This window comes from Silurus aristotelis (genome assembly GCF_946808225.1).
Source record: "Silurus aristotelis genome assembly, chromosome: 4".
Taxonomy (NCBI): Eukaryota; Metazoa; Chordata; class Actinopteri; order Siluriformes; family Siluridae; genus Silurus; species Silurus aristotelis.
The window spans coordinates 36317650-36338013 of record NC_139577.1 but is presented as its reverse complement, the minus strand read 5'-3'; the positions used below and the strand labels follow the sequence as shown (position 1 = coordinate 36338013).

The 20364-nt window shown below is 41.0% G+C and overlaps 2 protein-coding genes across 2 annotated transcripts in view; one reads left to right on the top strand and one right to left on the bottom strand.

The window, feature by feature from the left end:
- The window catches only part of LOC310724783 (uncharacterized protein), a 33017-nt gene extending 18759 nt beyond the window's left edge, over nt 1-14258 (bottom strand). Inside the window, exons 1-47 of the mRNA XM_083539054.1 lie at nt 13502-14258; nt 13249-13403; nt 13034-13155; nt 12819-12880; nt 12613-12713; nt 12434-12506; nt 12188-12342; nt 11973-12094; nt 11301-11362; nt 11095-11195; nt 10916-10988; nt 10670-10824; nt 10455-10576; nt 9783-9844; nt 9577-9677; nt 9396-9468; nt 9150-9304; nt 8935-9056; nt 8265-8326; nt 8059-8159; nt 7880-7952; nt 7634-7788; nt 7419-7540; nt 6749-6810; nt 6543-6643; nt 6364-6436; nt 6118-6272; nt 5903-6024; nt 5233-5294; nt 5027-5127; nt 4848-4920; nt 4602-4756; nt 4387-4508; nt 3717-3778; nt 3511-3611; nt 3332-3404; nt 3086-3240; nt 2871-2992; nt 2207-2268; nt 2001-2101; nt 1822-1894; nt 1576-1730; nt 1361-1482; nt 691-752; nt 485-585; nt 306-378; nt 60-214 (exon numbers count right to left, since the gene is read on the bottom strand). Coding sequence (XP_083395180.1) covers nt 60-214; nt 306-378; nt 485-585; nt 691-752; nt 1361-1482; nt 1576-1730; nt 1822-1894; nt 2001-2101; nt 2207-2268; nt 2871-2992; nt 3086-3240; nt 3332-3404; nt 3511-3611; nt 3717-3778; nt 4387-4508; nt 4602-4756; nt 4848-4920; nt 5027-5127; nt 5233-5294; nt 5903-6024; nt 6118-6272; nt 6364-6436; nt 6543-6643; nt 6749-6810; nt 7419-7540; nt 7634-7788; nt 7880-7952; nt 8059-8159; nt 8265-8326; nt 8935-9056; nt 9150-9304; nt 9396-9468; nt 9577-9677; nt 9783-9844; nt 10455-10576; nt 10670-10824; nt 10916-10988; nt 11095-11195; nt 11301-11362; nt 11973-12094; nt 12188-12342; nt 12434-12506; nt 12613-12713; nt 12819-12880; nt 13034-13155; nt 13249-13403; nt 13502-14139 — 5410 coding nt within the window. The 5' untranslated portion in view covers nt 14140-14258. The remainder of the gene's footprint in view (nt 1-59; nt 215-305; nt 379-484; nt 586-690; nt 753-1360; nt 1483-1575; nt 1731-1821; nt 1895-2000; nt 2102-2206; nt 2269-2870; nt 2993-3085; nt 3241-3331; nt 3405-3510; nt 3612-3716; nt 3779-4386; nt 4509-4601; nt 4757-4847; nt 4921-5026; nt 5128-5232; nt 5295-5902; nt 6025-6117; nt 6273-6363; nt 6437-6542; nt 6644-6748; nt 6811-7418; nt 7541-7633; nt 7789-7879; nt 7953-8058; nt 8160-8264; nt 8327-8934; nt 9057-9149; nt 9305-9395; nt 9469-9576; nt 9678-9782; nt 9845-10454; nt 10577-10669; nt 10825-10915; nt 10989-11094; nt 11196-11300; nt 11363-11972; nt 12095-12187; nt 12343-12433; nt 12507-12612; nt 12714-12818; nt 12881-13033; nt 13156-13248; nt 13404-13501) is intronic.
- A 2742-nt stretch (nt 14259-17000) lies between these two features.
- LOC310724782 (uncharacterized protein) lies at nt 17001-19255 on the top strand (the record flags this gene model as incomplete). Its single annotated transcript, XM_083539053.1, has 3 exons — nt 17001-17014; nt 17110-18429; nt 18603-19255. The coding sequence occupies 3 exons, from the start codon at nt 17001-17003 to the stop codon at nt 18613-18615; spliced, it is 1347 nt and encodes a 448-aa protein (XP_083395179.1). The 3' UTR covers nt 18616-19255.
- Between the last annotated feature and the right edge of the window lie 1109 nt (nt 19256-20364).

Below are 20364 nucleotides of genomic sequence, written 5' to 3'. Positions count from 1 at the left end.
TCAGCTTTCATATTGATGGAACAATGATACGAAGTGTTATAGCAGCAATGGGAACATACTCTCATAGGTGAAGTTCAGCACTGTTACAGCATCAGTGAGGTTTTGGAGACGTGCACTCAGAAGAGTCTGGATTGTGTTGCGGACCAAACTCTCAGTGGGAACAGGAGAGGAACTGCTGAAGACCATCCTGGTCTGAACCACAGCTGAACCAGATCTGAAAAGATAAAAGGTTGTGGTGAATTTCTTTGTCAATCGAGGTGAATATGGATTTCTCCGATACACAAACATATTGGAAATGAACCTACACTACTGACAGAGTTGCTGTCGATGACAAAGCGACAGTTCCTGTAGTTGATGGAGAAGCCGTTGTAGTCAAGACTGCAAGAGAAACAATCTTGTAACATGTCCAGTAAAATTATACCTGCTGGGATTCCCAAGTAAAATTACCATAACAGGTGTGATACTAGATATTATTGTAGCATACCATTCTGTTTCATGAGCCCACTGAGGAAAGCTGCTGGTGTTACCGTGTCTCCGACTTGGAAGCTGTAATTCATGCTACCTTTTAACTGGTTTCCTAAACTCCTGTTACCAGTAAGAGAAAGCACAAACATCACAATACAATTCAATTTACAATAAGAATCACAGAATTTATTTTCAGAGAAGAAATTAGTACAGCTGTGAACTTACATGAAGAAAGAGCTCTGTGGTTCAAATGCTTCTGAATCAGGTTCATTTAGAAGAGTGTTTAGCTGGAGATGGAAAGAGAATTAATCAGATTTAATGTGAGATCAAAGAGCTTTCCATTGTAGAGTTTGTAAGTGTTTTGTGTTCCAAGTAAAACTATCCCGTAATTTGTTTAACTGAAGTAGTCGGACATGATTCTATACTTCTTAAGAAAATATTTAAAAAGAAATTTACTTGGAAATGCTCAATCCATGCTGCACTTTGAGAATACACCACATTTAAAAACATAGATTGTACCACAATCAATTCTGAACACAGGAAGGGAAGAGCCATCACATGCACTTTGCCAAATGACCACAAGAGGTCACCTTCACCTAGATTCTGATCTGCATTGCACACTTGTTGGTAATTCGGTGTCCTTATCGTCCCTGTTTATGTAGCATGTTTAATTTCTGCCAAGAGAAGTATCTCTCTTGTTAAGTACTGACCGTGGTCTCTGCTCTCCGTACCTCACGGTGAGTCTGCACTTCCTCAGATATCTCTGTGAATTACTCTGACCTTTGGTCAATTTCATTCTTGCAATCGTTTCTTTAATAAAACCCAGCAATGGGATCCAATGCCATCTCTGGAGTGTAGTTACAGCATTGTTATGGTCATGGTCATGGTCACTCACAGCGTTATTGACGATGCTCTGCACTGTGTTGTAGGTGTTGTTCCTGAGGTCAGGGTTCTCTGGTATGCTGATGTTACCGATGTCCAATGTGAAGGTGACCACATAGGATGTGTCTGAAAGTTCTGTGGAACAGTGGAAAATGCCCAGAAGAATGTGTCAGCTTTCATATTGATGGAACAATGATACGAAGTGTTATAGCAGCAATGGGAACATACTCTCATAGGTGAAGTTCAGCACTGTTACAGCATCAGTGAGGTTTTGGAGACGTGCACTCAGAAGAGTCTGGATTGTGTTGCGGACCAAACTCTCAGTGGGAACAGGAGAGGAACTGCTGAAGACCATCCTGGTCTGAACCACAGCTGAACCAGATCTGAAAAGATAAAAGGTTGTGGTGAATTTCTTTGTCAATCGAGGTGAATATGGATTTCTCCGATACACAAACATATTGGAAATGAACCTACACTACTGACAGAGTTGCTGTCGATGACAAAGCGACAGTTCCTGTAGTTGATGGAGAAGCCGTTGTAGTCAAGACTGCAAGAGAAACAATCTTGTAACATGTCCAGTAAAATTATACCTGCTGGGATTCCCAAGTAAAATTACCATAACAGGTGTGATACTAGATATTATTGTAGCATACCATTCTGTTTCATGAGCCCACTGAGGAAAGCTGCTGGTGTTACCGTGTCTCCGACTTGGAAGCTGTAATTCATGCTACCTTTTAACTGGTTTCCTAAACTCCTGTTACCAGTAAGAGAAAGCACAAACATCACAATACAATTCAATTTACAATAAGAATCACAGAATTTATTTTCAGAGAAGAAATTAGTACAGCTGTGAACTTACATGAAGAAAGAGCTCTGTGGTTCAAATGCTTCTGAATCAGGTTCATTTAGAAGAGTGTTTAGCTGGAGATGGAAAGAGAATTAATCAGATTTAATGTGAGATCAAAGAGCTTTCCATTGTAGAGTTTGTAAGTGTTTTGTGTTCCAAGTAAAACTATCCCGTAATTTGTTTAACTGAAGTAGTCGGACATGATTCTATACTTCTTAAGAAAATATTTAAAAAGAAATTTAGTTGGAAATGCTCAATCCATGCTGCACTTTGAGAATACACCACATTTAAAAACATAGATTGTACCACAATCAATTCTGAACACAGGAAGGGAAGAGCCATCACATGCACTTTGCCAAATGACCACAAGAGGTCACCTTCACCTAGATTCTGATCTGCATTGCACACTTGTTGGTAATTCGGTGTCCTTATCGTCCCTGTTTATGTAGCATGTTTAATTTCTGCCAAGAGAAGTATCTCTCTTGTTAAGTACTGACCCTGGTCTCTGCTCTCCGTACCTCACGGTGAGTCTGCACTTCCTCAGATATCTCTGTGAATTACTCTGACCTTTGGTCAATTTCATTCTTGCAATCGTTTCTTTAATAAAACCCAGCAATGGGATCCAATGCCATCTCTGGAGTGTAGTTACAGCATTGTTATGGTCATGGTCACTCACAGCGTTATTGACGATGCTCTGCACTGTGTTGTAGGTGTTGTTCCTGAGGTCAGGGTTCTCTGGTATGCTGATGTTACCGATGTCCAATGTGAAGGTGACCACATAGGATGTGTCTGAAAGTTCTGTGGAACAGTGGAAAATGCCCAGAAGAATGTGTCAGCTTTCATATTGATGGAACAATGATACGAAGTGTTATAGCAGCAATGGGAACATACTCTCATAGGTGAAGTTCAGCACTGTTACAGCATCAGTGAGGTTTTGGAGACGTGCACTCAGAAGAGTCTGGATTGTGTTGCGGACCAAACTCTCAGTGGGAACAGGAGAGGAACTGCTGAAGACCATCCTGGTCTGAACCACAGCTGAACCAGATCTGAAAAGATAAAAGGTTGTGGTGAATTTCTTTGTCAATCGAGGTGAATATGGATTTCTCCGATACACAAACATATTGGAAATGAACCTACACTACTGACAGAGTTGCTGTCGATGACAAAGCGACAGTTCCTGTAGTTGATGGAGAAGCCGTTGTAGTCAAGACTGCAAGAGAAACAATCTTGTAACATGTCCAGTAAAATTATACCTGCTGGGATTCCCAAGTAAAATTACCATAACAGGTGTGATACTAGATATTATTGTAGCATACCATTCTGTTTCATGAGCCCACTGAGGAAAGCTGCTGGTGTTACCGTGTCTCCGACTTGGAAGCTGTAATTCATGCTACCTTTTAACTGGTTTCCTAAACTCCTGTTACCAGTAAGAGAAAGCACAAACATCACAATACAATTCAATTTACAATAAGAATCACAGAATTTATTTTCAGAGAAGAAATTAGTACAGCTGTGAACTTACATGAAGAAAGAGCTCTGTGGTTCAAATGCTTCTGAATCAGGTTCATTTAGAAGAGTGTTTAGCTGGAGATGGAAAGAGAATTAATCAGATTTAATGTGAGATCAAAGAGCTTTCCATTGTAGAGTTTGTAAGTGTTTTGTGTTCCAAGTAAAACTATCCCGTAATTTGTTTAACTGAAGTAGTCGGACATGATTCTATACTTCTTAAGAAAATATTTAAAAAGAAATTTAGTTGGAAATGCTCAATCCATGCTGCACTTTGAGAATACACCACATTTAAAAACATAGATTGTACCACAATCAATTCTGAACACAGGAAGGGAAGAGCCATCACATGCACTTTGCCAAATGACCACAAGAGGTCACCTTCACCTAGATTCTGATCTGCATTGCACACTTGTTGGTAATTCGGTGTCCTTATCGTCCCTGTTTATGTAGCATGTTTAATTTCTGCCAAGAGAAGTATCTCTCTTGTTAAGTACTGACCGTGGTCTCTGCTCTCCGTACCTCACGGTGAGTCTGCACTTCCTCAGATATCTCTGTGAATTACTCTGACCTTTGGTCAATTTCATTCTTGCAATCGTTTCTTTAATAAAACCCAGCAATGGGATCCAATGCCATCTCTGGAGTGTAGTTACAGCATTGTTATGGTCATGGTCATGGTCACTCACAGCGTTATTGACGATGCTCTGCACTGTGTTGTAGGTGTTGTTCCTGAGGTCAGGGTTCTCTGGTATGCTGATGTTACCGATGTCCAATGTGAAGGTGACCACATAGGATGTGTCTGAAAGTTCTGTGGAACAGTGGAAAATGCCCAGAAGAATGTGTCAGCTTTCATATTGATGGAACAATGATACGAAGTGTTATAGCAGCAATGGGAACATACTCTCATAGGTGAAGTTCAGCACTGTTACAGCATCAGTGAGGTTTTGGAGACGTGCACTCAGAAGAGTCTGGATTGTGTTGCGGACCAAACTCTCAGTGGGAACAGGAGAGGAACTGCTGAAGACCATCCTGGTCTGAACCACAGCTGAACCAGATCTGAAAAGATAAAAGGTTGTGGTGAATTTCTTTGTCAATCGAGGTGAATATGGATTTCTCCGATACACAAACATATTGGAAATGAACCTACACTACTGACAGAGTTGCTGTCGATGACAAAGCGACAGTTCCTGTAGTTGATGGAGAAGCCGTTGTAGTCAAGACTGCAAGAGAAACAATCTTGTAACATGTCCAGTAAAATTATACCTGCTGGGATTCCCAAGTAAAATTACCATAACAGGTGTGATACTAGATATTATTGTAGCATACCATTCTGTTTCATGAGCCCACTGAGGAAAGCTGCTGGTGTTACCGTGTCTCCGACTTGGAAGCTGTAATTCATGCTACCTTTTAACTGGTTTCCTAAACTCCTGTTACCAGTAAGAGAAAGCACAAACATCACAATACAATTCAATTTACAATAAGAATCACAGAATTTATTTTCAGAGAAGAAATTAGTACAGCTGTGAACTTACATGAAGAAAGAGCTCTGTGGTTCAAATGCTTCTGAATCAGGTTCATTTAGAAGAGTGTTTAGCTGGAGATGGAAAGAGAATTAATCAGATTTAATGTGAGATCAAAGAGCTTTCCATTGTAGAGTTTGTAAGTGTTTTGTGTTCCAAGTAAAACTATCCCGTAATTTGTTTAACTGAAGTAGTCGGACATGATTCTATACTTCTTAAGAAAATATTTAAAAAGAAATTTACTTGGAAATGCTCAATCCATGCTGCACTTTGAGAATACACCACATTTAAAAACATAGATTGTACCACAATCAATTCTGAACACAGGAAGGGAAGAGCCATCACATGCACTTTGCCAAATGACCACAAGAGGTCACCTTCACCTAGATTCTGATCTGCATTGCACACTTGTTGGTAATTCGGTGTCCTTATCGTCCCTGTTTATGTAGCATGTTTAATTTCTGCCAAGAGAAGTATCTCTCTTGTTAAGTACTGACCCTGGTCTCTGCTCTCCGTACCTCACGGTGAGTCTGCACTTCCTCAGATATCTCTGTGAATTACTCTGACCTTTGGTCAATTTCATTCTTGCAATCGTTTCTTTAATAAAACCCAGCAATGGGATCCAATGCCATCTCTGGAGTGTAGTTACAGCATTGTTATGGTCATGGTCATGGTCACTCACAGCGTTATTGACGATGCTCTGCACTGTGTTGTAGGTGTTGTTCCTGAGGTCAGGGTTCTCTGGTATGCTGATGTTACCGATGTCCAATGTGAAGGTGACCACATAGGATGTGTCTGAAAGTTCTGTGGAACAGTGGAAAATGCCCAGAAGAATGTGTCAGCTTTCATATTGATGGAACAATGATACAAAGTGTTATAGCAGCAATGGGAACATACTCTCATAGGTGAAGTTCAGCACTGTTACAGCATCAGTGAGGTTTTGGAGACGTGCACTCAGAAGAGTCTGGATTGTGTTGCGGACCAAACTCTCAGTGGGAACAGGAGAGGAACTGCTGAAGACCATCCTGGTCTGAACCACAGCTGAACCAGATCTGAAAAGATAAAAGGTTGTGGTGAATTTCTTTGTCAATCGAGGTGAATATGGATTTCTCCGATACACAAACATATTGGAAATGAACCTACACTACTGACAGAGTTGCTGTCGATGACAAAGCGACAGTTCCTGTAGTTGATGGAGAAGCCGTTGTAGTCAAGACTGCAAGAGAAACAATCTTGTAACATGTCCAGTAAAATTATACCTGCTGGGATTCCCAAGTAAAATTACCATAACAGGTGTGATACTAGATATTATTGTAGCATACCATTCTGTTTCATGAGCCCACTGAGGAAAGCTGCTGGTGTTACCGTGTCTCCGACTTGGAAGCTGTAATTCATGCTACCTTTTAACTGGTTTCCTAAACTCCTGTTACCAGTAAGAGAAAGCACAAACATCACAATACAATTCAATTTACAATAAGAATCACAGAATTTATTTTCAGAGAAGAAATTAGTACAGCTGTGAACTTACATGAAGAAAGAGCTCTGTGGTTCAAATGCTTCTGAATCAGGTTCATTTAGAAGAGTGTTTAGCTGGAGATGGAAAGAGAATTAATCAGATTTAATGTGAGATCAAAGAGCTTTCCATTGTAGAGTTTGTAAGTGTTTTGTGTTCCAAGTAAAACTATCCCGTAATTTGTTTAACTGAAGTAGTCGGACATGATTCTATACTTCTTAAGAAAATATTTAAAAAGAAATTTAGTTGGAAATGCTCAATCCATGCTGCACTTTGAGAATACACCACATTTAAAAACATAGATTGTACCACAATCAATTCTGAACACAGGAAGGGAAGAGCCATCACATGCACTTTGCCAAATGACCACAAGAGGTCACCTTCACCTAGATTCTGATCTGCATTGCACACTTGTTGGTAATTCGGTGTCCTTATCGTCCCTGTTTATGTAGCATGTTTAATTTCTGCCAAGAGAAGTATCTCTCTTGTTAAGTACTGACCCTGGTCTCTGCTCTCCGTACCTCACGGTGAGTCTGCACTCCCTCAGATATCTCTGTGAATTACTCTGACCTTTGGTCAATTTCATTCTTGCAATCGTTTCTTTAATAAAACCCAGCAATGGGATCCAATGCCATCTCTGGAGTGTAGTTACAGCATTGTTATGGTCATGGTCATGGTCACTCACAGCGTTATTGACGATGCTCTGCACTGTGTTGTAGGTGTTGTTCCTGAGGTCAGGGTTCTCTGGTATGCTGATGTTACCGATGTCCAATGTGAAGGTGACCACATAGGATGTGTCTGAAAGTTCTGTGGAACAGTGGAAAATGCCCAGAAGAATGTGTCAGCTTTCATATTGATGGAACAATGATACGAAGTGTTATAGCAGCAATGGGAACATACTCTCATAGGTGAAGTTCAGCACTGTTACAGCATCAGTGAGGTTTTGGAGACGTGCACTCAGAAGAGTCTGGATTGTGTTGCGGACCAAACTCTCAGTGGGAACAGGAAAGGAACTGCTGAAGACCATCCTGGTCTGAACCACAGCTGAACCAGATCTGAAAAGATAAAAGGTTGTGGTGAATTTCTTTGTCAATCGAGGTGAATATGGATTTCTCCGATACACAAACATATTGGAAATGAACCTACACTACTGACAGAGTTGCTGTCGATGAAAAAGCGACAGTTCCTGTAGTTGATGGAGAAGCCGTTGTAGTCAAGACTGCAAGAGAAACAATCTTGTAACATGTCCAGTAAAATTATACCTGCTGGGATTCCCAAGTAAAATTACCATAACAGGTGTGATACTAGATATTATTGTAGCATACCATTCTGTGTCATGAGCCCACTGAGGAAAGCTGCTGGTGTTACCGTGTCTCCGACTTGGAAGCTGTAATTCATGCTACCTTTTAACTGGTTTCCTAAACTCCTGTTACCAGTAAGAGAAAGCACAAACATCACAATACAATTCAATTTACAATAAGAATCACAGAATTTATTTTTAGATAAGAAATTAGTACAGCTGTGAACTTACATGAAGAAAGAGCTCTGTGGTTCAAATGCTTCTGAATCAGGTTCATTTAGAAGAGTGTTTAGCTGGAGATGGAAAGAGAATTAATCAGATTTAATGTGAGATTAAAGAGCTTTCCATTGTAGAGTTTGTAAGTGTTTTGTGTTCCAAGTAAAACTATCCCGTAATTTGTTTAACTGAAGTAGTCGGACATGATTCTATACTTCTTAAGAAAATATTTAGAAAGAAATTTAGTTGGAAATGCTCAATCCATGCTGCACTTTAAGAATACACCACATTTAAAAACATAGATTGTACCACAATCAATTCTGAACACAGGAAGGGAAGAGCCATCACATGCACTTTGCCAAATGACCACAAGAGGTCACCTTCACCTAGATTCTGATCTGCATTGCACACTTGTTGGTAATTCGGTGTCCTTATCGTCCCTGTTTATGTAGCATGTTTAATTTCTGCCAAGAGAAGTATCTCTCTTGTTAAGTACTGACCCTGGTCTCTGCTCTCCGTACCTCACTGTGAGTCTGCACTTCCTCAGATATCTCTGTGAATTACTCTGACCTTTGTTCAATTTCATTCTTGCAATCTTTTCTTCAATAAAACCCAGCAATGGGATCCAATGCCATCTCTGGAGCGTAGTTACAACATTGTTATGGTCATGGTCATGGTCACTCACAGCGTTATTGACGATGCTCTGCACTGTGTTGTAGGTGTTGTTCCTGAGGTCAGGGTTCTCTGGTATGCTGATGTTACCGATGTCCAATGTGAAGGTGACCACATAGGATGTGTCTGAAAGTTCTGTGGAACAGTGGAAAATGCCCAGAAGAATGTGTCAGCTTTCATATTGATGGAACAATGATACGAAGTGTTATAGCAGCAATGGGAACATACTCTCATAGGTGAAGTTCAGCACTGTTACAGCATCAGTGAGGTTTTGGAGACGTGCACTCAGAAGAGTCTGGATTGTGTTGCGGACCAAACTCTCAGTGGGAACAGGAGAGGAACTGCTGAAGACCATCCTGGTCTGAACCACAGCTGAACCAGATCTGAAAAGATAAAAGGTTGTGGTGAATTTCTTTGTCAATCGAGGTGAATATGGATTTCTCCGATACACAAACATATTGGAAATGAACCTACACTACTGACAGAGTTGCTGTCGATGACAAAGCGACAGTTCCTGTAGTTGATGGAGAAGCCGTTGTAGTCAAGACTGCAAGAGAAACAATCTTGTAACATGTCCAGTAAAATTAAACCTGCTGGGATTCCCAAGAAAAAAATTACCATAACAGGTGTGATACTAGATATTATTGTAGCATACCATTCTGTGTCATGAGCCCACTGAGTAAAGCTGCTGGTGTTACCGTGTCTCCGACTTGGAAGCTGTAATTCATGCTTCCTTTTAACTGGTTTCCTAAACTCCTGTTACCAGTAAGAAAAAGCACAAACATCACAATACAATTCAATTTACAATAAGAATCACAGAATTTATTTTCAGAGAAGAAATTAGTACAGCTGTGAACTTACATGAAGAAAGAGCTCTGTGGTTCAAATGCTTCTGAATCAGGTTTATTTAGTAGAGTGTTTAGCTGGAGATGGAAAGAGAATTAATCAGATTTAATGTGAGATCAAAGAGCTTTCCATTGTAGAGTTTGTAAGTATTTTGTGTTCCAAGTAAAACTATCCCGTAATTTGTTAAACTGAAGTAGTCGGACATGATTCTATACTTCTTAAGAAAATATTTAGAAAGAAATTTAGTTGGAAATGCTCAATCCATGCTGCACTTTGAGAATACACCACATTTAAAAACATAGATTGTACCACAATAAATTCTGAACACAGGAAGGGAAGAGCCATCACATGCACTTTGCCAAATGACCACAAGAGGTCACCTTCACCTAGATTCTGATCTGCATTGCACACTTGTTGGTAATTTGGTGTCCTTATGGTCCCTGTTTATGTAGCATGTTTAATTTCTGCCAAGAGAAGTATCTCTCTTTTGTTAAGTACTGACCCTGGTCTCTGCTCTCCGTACCTCACTGTGAGTCTGCACTTCCTCAGATATCTCTGTGAATTACTCTGACCTTTGGACAATTTCATTCTTGCAATCTTTTCTTCAATAAAACCCAGCAATGGGATCCAATGCCATCTCTGGAGCGTAGTAACAGCATTGTTATGGTCATGGTCATGGTCACTTACAGCGTTATTGACGATGCTCTGCACTGTGTTGTAGGTGTTGTTCCTGAGGTCAGGGTTCTCTGGTATGCTGATGTTACCGATGTCCAATGTGAAGGTGACCACATAGGATGTGTCTGAAAGTTCTGTGGAAAAGTGGAAAATGCCCAGAAGAATGTGTCAGCTTTCATATTAATGGAACAATGATACGAAGTGTTATAGCAGCAATGGGAACATACTCTCATAGGTGAAGTTCAGCACTGTTACAGCATCAGTGAGGTTTTGGAGACGTGCACTCAGAAGAGTCTGGATTGTGTTGCGGACCAAACTCTCAGTGGGAACAGGAGAGAAACTGCTGAAGACCATCCTGGTCTGAACCACAGCTGAACCAGATCTGAAAAGATAAAAGGTTGTGGTGAGTTTCTTTGTCAATCGAGGTGAATATGGATTTCTCCGATACACAAACATATTGGAAATGAACCTACACTACTGACAGAGTTGCTGTCGATGATAAAGCGACAGTTCCTGTAGTTGATGGAGAAGCCGTTGTAGTCAAGACTGCAAGAGAAAAAATCTTGTAACATGTCCAGTAAAATTAAACCTGCTGGGATTCCCAAGTAAAATTACCATAACAGGTGTGATACTAGATATTATTGTAGCATACCATTCTGTGTCATGAGCCCACTGAGGAAAGCTGCTGGTGTTACCGTGTCTCCGACTTGGAAGTTGTAATTCATGCTACCTTTTAACTGGTTTCCTAAACTCCTGTTACCAGTAAGAGAAAGCACAAACATCACAATACAATTCAATTTACAATAAGAATCACAGAATTTATTTTCAGAGAAGAAATTAGTACAGCTGTGAACTTACATGAAGAAAGAGCTCTGTGGTTCAAATGCTTCTGAATCAGGTTCATTTAAAAGAGTGTTTAGCTGGAGATGGAAAGAGAATTAATCAGATTTAATGTGAGATCAAAGAGCTTTCCATTGTAGAGTTTGTAAGTATTTTGTGTTCCAAGTAAAACTATCCCGTAATTTGTTTAACTGAAGTAGTCGGACATGATTCTATACTTCTTAAGAAAATATTTAGAAAGAAATTTAGTTGGAAATGCTCAATCCATGCTGCACTTTGAGAATACACCACATTTAAAAACATAGATTGTACCACAATCAATTCTGAACACAGGAAGGGAAGAGCCATCACATGCACTTTGCCAAATGACCACAAGAGGTCACCTTCACCTAGATTCTGATCTGCATTGCACACTTGTTGGTAATTTGGTGTCCTTATCGTCCCTGTTTATGTAGCATGTTTAATTTCTGCCAAGAGAAGTATCTCTCTTTTGTTAAGTACTGACCCTGGTCTCTGCTCTCCGTACCTCACGGTGAGTCTGCACGTCCTCAGATATCTCTGTGAATTACTCTGACCTTTGGTCAATTTCATTCTTGCAATCTTTTCTTCAATAAAACCCAGCAATGGGATCCAATGCCATCTCTGGAGCGTAGTTACAGCATTGTTATGGTCATGGTCATGGTCACTCACAGCGTTATTGACGATGCTCTGCACTGTGTTGTAGGTGTTGTTCCTGAGGTCAGGGTTCTCTGGTATGCTGATGTTACCGATGTCCAATGTGAAGGTGACCACATAGGATGTGTCTGAAAGTTCTGTGGAACAGTGGAAAATGCCCAGAAGAATGTGTCAGCTTTCATATTGATGGAACAATGATACGAAGTGTTATAGCAGCAATGGGAACATACTCTCATAGGTGAAGTTCAGCACTGTTACAGCATCAGTGAGGTTTTGGAGACGTGCACTCAGAAGAGTCTGGATTGTGTTGCGGACCAAACTCTCAGTGGGAACAGGAGAGGAACTGCTGAAGACCATCCTGGTCTGAACCACAGCTGAACCAGATCTGAAAAGATAAAAGGTTGTGGTGAATTTCTTTGTCAATCGAGGTGAATATGGATTTCTCCGATACACAAACATATTGGAAATGAACCTACACTACTGACAGAGTTGCTGTCGATGACAAAGCGACAGTTGCTGTAGTTGATGGAGAAGCCGTTGTAGTCAAGACTGCAAGAGAAACAATCTTGTAACATGTCCAGTAAAATTAATCCTGCTGGGATTTTCATGTAAAATTACCATAACAGGTGTGATACTAGATATTATTGTAGCATACCATTCTGTGTCATGAGCCCACTGAGGAAAGCTGCTGGTGTTACCGTGTCTCCGACTTGGAAGTTGTAATTCATGCTTCCTTTTAACTGGTTTCCTAAACTCCTGTTACCAGTAAGAGAAAGCACAAACATCACAATACAATTCAATTTACAATAAGAATCACAGAATTTATTTTCAGAGAAGAAATTAGTACAGCTGTGAACTTACATGAAGAAAGAGCTCTGTGGTTCAAATGCTTCTGAATCAGGTTCATTTAGAAGAGTGTTTAGCTGGAGATGGAAAGAGAATTAATCAGATTTAATGTGAGATCAAAGAGCTTTCCATTGTAGAGTTTGTAAGTATTTTGTGTTCCAAGTAAAACTGTTCCATAATTTGTTTAACTGAAGTAGTCGGACATGATTCTATACTACATGGTCACTCACAGCGTTATTGACGATGCTCTGCACTGTGTTGTAGGTGTTGTTCCTGAGGTCAGGGTTCTCTGGTATGCTGATGTTACCGATGTCCAATGTGAAGGTGACCACATAGGATGTGTCTGAAAGTTCTGTGGAACAGTGGAAAATGCCCAGAAGAATGTGTCAGCTTTCACATTGATGGAACAATGATACGAAGTGTTATAGCAGCAATGGGAACATACTCTCATAGGTGAAGTTCAGCACTGTTACAGCATCAGTGAGGTTTTGGGGACGTGCAGTCAGAAGAGTCTGGATTGTGTTGCTGACCAAACTCTCAGTGGGAACAGGAGAGGAATTGCTGAAGACCATCCTGGTCTCAACCACAGCTGAACCAGATCTGAAGTAAAAAAAAAAAAAAAAAGAAATTGTTTATTCAATCAAAATAGAAAATTAGTAATTACATAAAAATTTATATTTCCACATTTAACAACTTACTTTGCTGGTGGGTTTGCTGCATAAGGTATTGTTGATGTTGAAATCTGTTTTATTGTATCTGTGGTTGGCGATAGAGTCATAGATGCAGATGTCTCAGATGCAGATGTTGTAGAATGTGTAATGGATACAGTGTATGATGTCACTACATTTGATGTTAGAGTTGATGGTACGGTTGTAATTAATGTGTTAGCTGTTGTCTTTTCCTTAGAAGTCATTGATTCTACATTCGAAATAGTTGGAACTACAATTGATGTATATTCCTTTAAATCTGCTGTTTTTGGACTAGTGGTTGTTGTGTCTTGTGTTGTGTAAACTGTGCTAGTGGTCTTGTCTGCAGTTTGTTTTGTAGTTAAATGTATGGTTGTATCTGTGTTTTTTTCCTCTGTAGTTATTGATCTAATGGTTGTTGGAGTTGATTCATTTGTTGTTAATGCTGTGGTTGTTGTGTTTTGTGTTGCTAATGCTGTACTAGTGGTCTGCACAGCTCTTTGTGTTGTAGTTATTGGTAGATGTGCATCTGTGGTTGTTTCCTCATGAGTCATTGATTCTACTGTTACAGTAGTTGCAACTTCAATTGATGATGATGCAGTTGATTCTGCTGTTGTTGGCGTAGTGGTTGTGTTCTGTGTTGAGTACATTGTGCTACCCGTCAGTTCTGTTGTCTGGGTTGAGGTTAATGGTTCAGTTGTAGCTGTGGTTGTTTCTTTAGTAGTCACTGATGCCAGAGTTGTTGTAGTTGGATTTACCGTTGAAGTGTATTCGGGTAATTCTGCAGTTGTTGGTGTTGTGGTTGTGTCCTGTGATAAGTACAATGTGCTACTGGTCAGTTCTGTTTTCTGAGTTGTGATTAATGGTTCAGTTGTAGCTGTGGTTGTTTCCTCAGTACTCTCTGATTTCAGGGTTGTTGTAGTTGGATTTACAGGTGAAGTGTATTCGGTTGATTCTGCTGTTGTTGGTGTTGTGGGTGTGTCCTGTGTTGAGTACATTGTGCTACTGGTCAGTTCTGTTGTCTTGGTTGTGGCTAATGTTTCAGTTGTAGCTGTGGTTGTTTCCTCAGTAGTCACTGATGGCAGAGTTGTTGTAGTTGTATTTACAGTTGAAGCATATTGGGTTGATTCTGCTGTTGTTGGTGTTGCGGTTGTGTCCTGTGTTGAGTACATTGTGCTACTGGTCAGTTCTGTTGTCTGGGTTGTGGCTAATGTTTCAGTTGTAGCTGTGGTTGTTTCCTCAGTAGTCACTGATGCCAGAGTGGTTGTTGTTGGATTTATAGTTAAAGTGTATTCGGTTGAATCTGCTGTTGTTGGTGTTGTGGTTGTGTCCTGTGTTGAGTACATTGTGCTACTGGTCATTTCTGTTGCCTGGGTTGTGGTTAATGGTTCAGTTGTAGCTGTGGATGTTTCCTCAGTACTCTCTGATTCCAGGGTTGTTGTAGTTGGATTTACAGGTAAAGTGTATTTGGTTGATTCTGCTGTTGTTGGTGTTGTGGTTGTGTCCTGTATTGAGTACATTGTGCTACTGGTCAGTTCTGTTTTCTGGGTTGTGGTTAATGGTTCAGTTGTAGCTGTGGTTCTATCCTCAATACTCACTGATTCCATGGTTGTTGTAGTTGGATTTACAGTTGAAGCGTATTCGGTTGATTCTGCTGTTGGTGTTGCGGTTGTGTCCTGTGTTGAGTACATTGTGCTACTGGTCAGTTCTGTTGTCTGGGTTGTGGTTAATGGTTCAGTTGTAGATGTGGTTGTTTCCTCAGTAGTCACTAATGCCAGAGTTGTTGTAGTTGGATTTACAGTTGAAGCGTATTCGGTTGATTCTGCTGTTGTTGGCGTTGTGGTTGTGTCCTGAGTTGAGTACATTGTGCTACTGATCAGTTCTGTTGTCTGGGTTGTGGTGAATGTTTCAGATGTAGCTGTGGTTGTTTTATCAATTGTCACTGATGGCAGAGTTGTTGTAGTTGGAATTATAGTTGAAGTGTATTCGGTTGATTCTGCTGTTGTTGGCCTTGTGGTTGTGTCCTGTGTTGAGTACATTGTGCTACCCGTCAGTTCTGTTGTCTGGGTTGTGGTTAATGGTTCAGTTGTAGCTGTGGTTGTTTCCTCAGTAGTCACTGATGCCAGAGTTGTTGTAGTTGGATTTACCTTTGAAGTGTATTCGGGTAATTCTGCAGTTGTTGGTGTTGTGGGTGTGTCCTGTGTTGAGTACATTGTGCTACTGGTCAGTTCTGTTGTCTTGGTTGTGGCTAATGGTTCAGTTGTACCTGTGGTTCTTTCCTTAATAGTCACTGATTCCAGGTTTGTTGTAGTTGGATTTACCATTGAAGTGGATTCGGTTGATTCTGCTGTTGTTGGTGTTGTGGTTGTGTCCTGTGTTAAGTACACTGTGCTACTGGTCAGTTCTGTTGTCTGGGTTGTGGTTAATGGTTCAGTTGTAGCTGTGGTTGTTTTCTCAAAAGTCACTGATTCCAGGGTTGTTGTCGTTGGATTTATAGTTGAAGTGTATTCGGTTGATTCTGCTGTTGTTGGTGTTGTGGTTGTGTCCTGTATTGAGTACATTGTGCTACCGGTCATTTTTGTTGTCTGGGTTGTGGCTAATGTTTCAGATGTAGCTGTGGTTGTTTCGTCAATAGTCACTGATGCCAAAGTTGTTGTAGTTGGATTTGTAGTTGAAGAGTATTCGGTTGATTCTGCTGTTGTTGGTGTTGCGGTTGTGTCCTGTGTTGAGTACATTGTGCTACTGGTCAGTTCTGTTGTCTGGGTTGTGGTTAATGTTTCAGATGTAGCTGTGGTAGTTTCCTCAATAGTCACTGATGCCAGAGTTGTTGTAGTTGGATTTATAGTTATAGTGTATTCGGTTGATTCTGCTGTTGTTGGTGTTGCGGTTGTGTCCTGTGTTGAGTACATTGTGCTACTGGTCAGTTCTGTTGTCTGGGTCGTGGTTAATGGTTCAGTTGTAGCTTTGGTTGTTTCCTCAGTAGTCACTGATGCCAGAGTTGTTGTAGTTGGATTTACAGTTGAAGTGTATTCGGTTGATTCTGCTGTTGTTGGTGTTGCAGTTGTGTCCTGTGTTGAGTACATTGTGCTACTGGTCAGTTCTGTTGTCTGGGTTGTGGCTAATGTTTTAGTTGTAGCTGTGGTTGTTTCCTCAGTTGTCACTGATGCCAGAGTTGTTGTAGTTGGATTTACCGTTGAAGTGTATTCGGTTGATTCTGCTGTTGTTGGTGTTGCGGTTGTGTCCTGTGTTGAGTATATTGTGCTGCTGGTCAGTTCTGTTGTCTGGGTCGTGGTTAATGGTTCAGTTGTAGCTGTGGTTGTTTCCTCAGTAGTCACTGATGCCAGAGTTGTTGTAGTTGGATTTACCGTTGAAGTGTATTCGGTTGATTCTGCTGTTGTTGGTGTTGTGGTTGTGTCCTGTGTTGAGTACACTGTGCTACTGGTCAGTTCTGTTGTCTGGGTTGTGGTAAATGTTTCAGTTGTAGCTGTGGTTCTTTCCTCAGTAGTAACTGATGCCAGAGTTGTGGTACTTGGATTTATAGTTGAAGAGTATTCGGTTGATTCTACTGTTGTTGGTGTTGCGGTTGTGTCCTGTGTTGAGTACATTGTGCTACTGGTCAGTTCTGTTGTCTGGGTCGTGGTTAATGGTTCAGTTGTAGATGTGGTTATTTCCTCAGTAGTCACTGATGCCAAAATTGTTGTAGTTGGATTTACCGTTGAAGTGTATTCGGTTGATTCTGCTGTTGTTGGTGTTGTGGTTGTGTCCTGTGTTGAGTACATTGTGCTACCGGTCAGTTCTGTTGTCTGGGTTGGGGCTAATGTTTCAGATGTAGCTGTGGTTGTTTCCTCAATATTCACTGATGCCAAAGTTGTTGTAGTTGGATTTATAGTTGAAGAGTATTCGGTTGATTCTGCTGTTGTTGGTGTTGCGGTTGTGTCCTGTGTTGAGTACATTGTGCTACTGGTCAGTTCTGTTGTCTGGGTCGTGGTTAATGGTTCAGTTGTAGCTGTGGGTGTTTTCTCAATAGTCACTGATTCCAGGGTTGTTGTAGTTGGATTTACAGTTGAAGTGTATTCGGGTGATTCTGCTGTTGTTGGTGTTGTGATTGTGTCCTGTGTTGAGTACATTGTGCTACTGGTCAGTTCTGTTGTCTGGGTTGTGGGTAATGTTTCAGATGTAGCTGTGGTAGTTTCTTTAATAGTCACTGATGCCAGAGTTGTTGTAGTTGGATTTATAGTTATAGTGTATTCGGTTGATTCTGCTGTTGTTGGTGTTGCGGTTGTGTCCTGTGTTGAGTACATTGTGCTACTGGTCAGTTCTGTTGTCTGGGTCGTGGTTAATGGTTCAGTTGTAGCTGTGGTTGTTTCCTCAGTAGTCACTGATGCCAGAGTTGTTGTAGTTGGATTTACAGTTGAAGTGTATTCGGTTGATTCTACTGTTGTTGGTGTTGCAGTTGTGTCCTGTGTTGAGTACATTGTGCTACTGGTCAGTTCTGTTGTCTGGGTTGTGGGTAATGTTTCAGTTGTAGCTGTGGTTGTTTCCTCAGTAGTCACTGATGCCAGAGTTGATGTAGTTGGATTTACCGTTGAAGTGTATTCAGTTGATTCTGCTGTTGTTGGTGTTGTGGTTGTGTCCTGTGTTGAGTACACTGTGCTACTGGTCAGTTCTGTTGTCTGGGTTGTGGTAAATGTTTCAGTTGTAGCTGTGGTTCTTTCCTCAGTAGTAACTGATGCCAGAGTTGTGGTACTTGGATTTATTGTTGAAGTGTATTCGGTTGATTCTGCTGTTGTTGGCGTAGTGGTTGTGTCCTGTGTTGAGTACATTGTGCTACTGGTCAGTTCTGTTGTCTGGGTCGTGGTTAATGGTTCAGTTGTAGCTGTGGGTGTTTTCTCAATAGTCACTGATTCCAGGGTTGTTGTAGTTGGATTTACAACTGAAGTGTATTCGGGTGATTCTGCTGTTGTTGGTGTTGTGGTTGTGTCCTGTGTTGAGTACATTGTGCTACTGGTCAGTTCTGTTGTCTGGGTTGTGGTTAATGTTTCAGATGTAGCTGTGGTAGTTTCCTCAATAGTCACTGATGCCAGAGTTGTTGTAGTTGGATTTATAGTTATAGTGTATTCGGTTGATTCTGCTGTTGTTGGTGTTGCGGTTGTGTCCTGTGTTGAGTACATTGTGCTACTGGTCAGTTCTGTTGTCTGGGTCGTGGTTAATGGTTCAGTTGTAGCTGTGGTTGTTTCCTCAGTAGTCACTGATGCCAGAGTTGTTGTAGTTGGATTTACAGTTGAAGTGTATTCGGTTGATTCTGCTGTTGGTGGTGTTGCAGTTGTGTCCTGTGTTGAGTACATTGTGCTACTGGTCAGTTCTGTTGTCTGGGTTGTGGCTAATGTTTCAGTTGTAGCTGTGGTTGTTTCCTCAGTAGTCACTGATGCCAGAGTTGTTGTAGTTGGATTTACCGTTGAAGTGTATTCGGTTGATTCTGCTGTTGTTGGTGTTGTGGTTGTGTCCTGTGTTGAGTACACTGTGCTACTGGTCAGTTCTGTTGTCTGGGTTGTGGTAAATGTTTCAGTTGTAGCTGTGGTTGTTTCCTCAGTAGTTACTGATGCCAGAGTTGTGGTACTTGGATTTATTGTTGAAGTGTATTCGGTTGATTCTGCTGTTGTTGGTGTAGTGGTTGTGTCCTGTGTTGAGTACATTGTGCTACTGGTCAGTTCTGTTGTCTGGGTCGTGGTTATTGGTTCAGTTGTAGCTGTGGTTGTTTCTTTAGTAGTCAATGATGCCAGAGTTGTTGTAGTTGGATTTACCGTTGAAGTGTATTCGGTTGATTCTGCTGTTGTTGGTGTTGTGGTTGTGTCCTGTGTTGAGTACACTGTGCTACTGGTCAGTTCTGTTGTCTGGGTTGTGGTTAATGTTTCAGTTGTAGCTGTGGTTCTTTCCTCAGTAGTCACTGATGCCAGAGTTGTGGTACTTGGATTTATTGTTGAAGTGTATTCGGTTGATTCTGCTGTTGTTGGTGTTGTGGTTGTGTCCTGTGTTAAGTACACTGTGCTACTGGTCAGTTCTGTTGTCTGGGTCGTGGTTAATGGTTCAGTTATATCTGTGGTTGTTTTCCCAATAGTCACTGATTCCAGGCTTGTTGTCGTTGGATTTACAGTTGAAGTGTATTCGGGTGATTCTGCTGTTGTTGGTGTTGTGTTTGTGTCCTGTGTTAAGTACATTGTGCTACTGGTCAGTTCTGTTGTCTGGGTTGTGGTTAATGTTTCAGATGTAGCTGTGGTAGTTTCCTCAATAGTCACTGATGCCAGAGTTGTTGTAGTTGGATTTACCGTTGAAGTGTATTCGGTTGATTCTTCTGTTGTTGGTGTTGCGGTTGTGTCCTGTGTTGAGTACATTGTGCTACTGGTCAGTTCTGTTGTCTGGGTCGTGGTTAATGGTTCAGTTGTAGCTGTGGGTGTTTTCTCAATAGTCACTGATTCCAGGGTTGTTGTAGTTGGATTTATAGTTGAAGTGTATTCGGGTGATTCTGCTGTTGTTGGTGTTGTGGTTGTGTCCTGTGTTGAGTATATTGTGCTACTGGTCAATTCTGTTGTCTGGGTTGTGGTCAATGTTTCAGATGTAGCTGTGGTAGTTTCCTCAATAGTCACTGATGCCAGAGTTGTTGTAGGTGGATTTATAGTTATTGTGTATTTGGTTGATTCTGCTGTTGTTGGTGTTGCGGTTGTGTCCTGTGTTGAGTACATTGTGCTACTGCTCAGTTCTGTTGTCTGGGTTGTGGCTAATGGTTCAGTTGTAGCTGTGGTTGTTTCCTCAGTAGTCAGTGATGCCAGAGTTGCTGTAGTTGGATTTACCGTTGAAGTGTATTCGGTTGATTCTGCTGT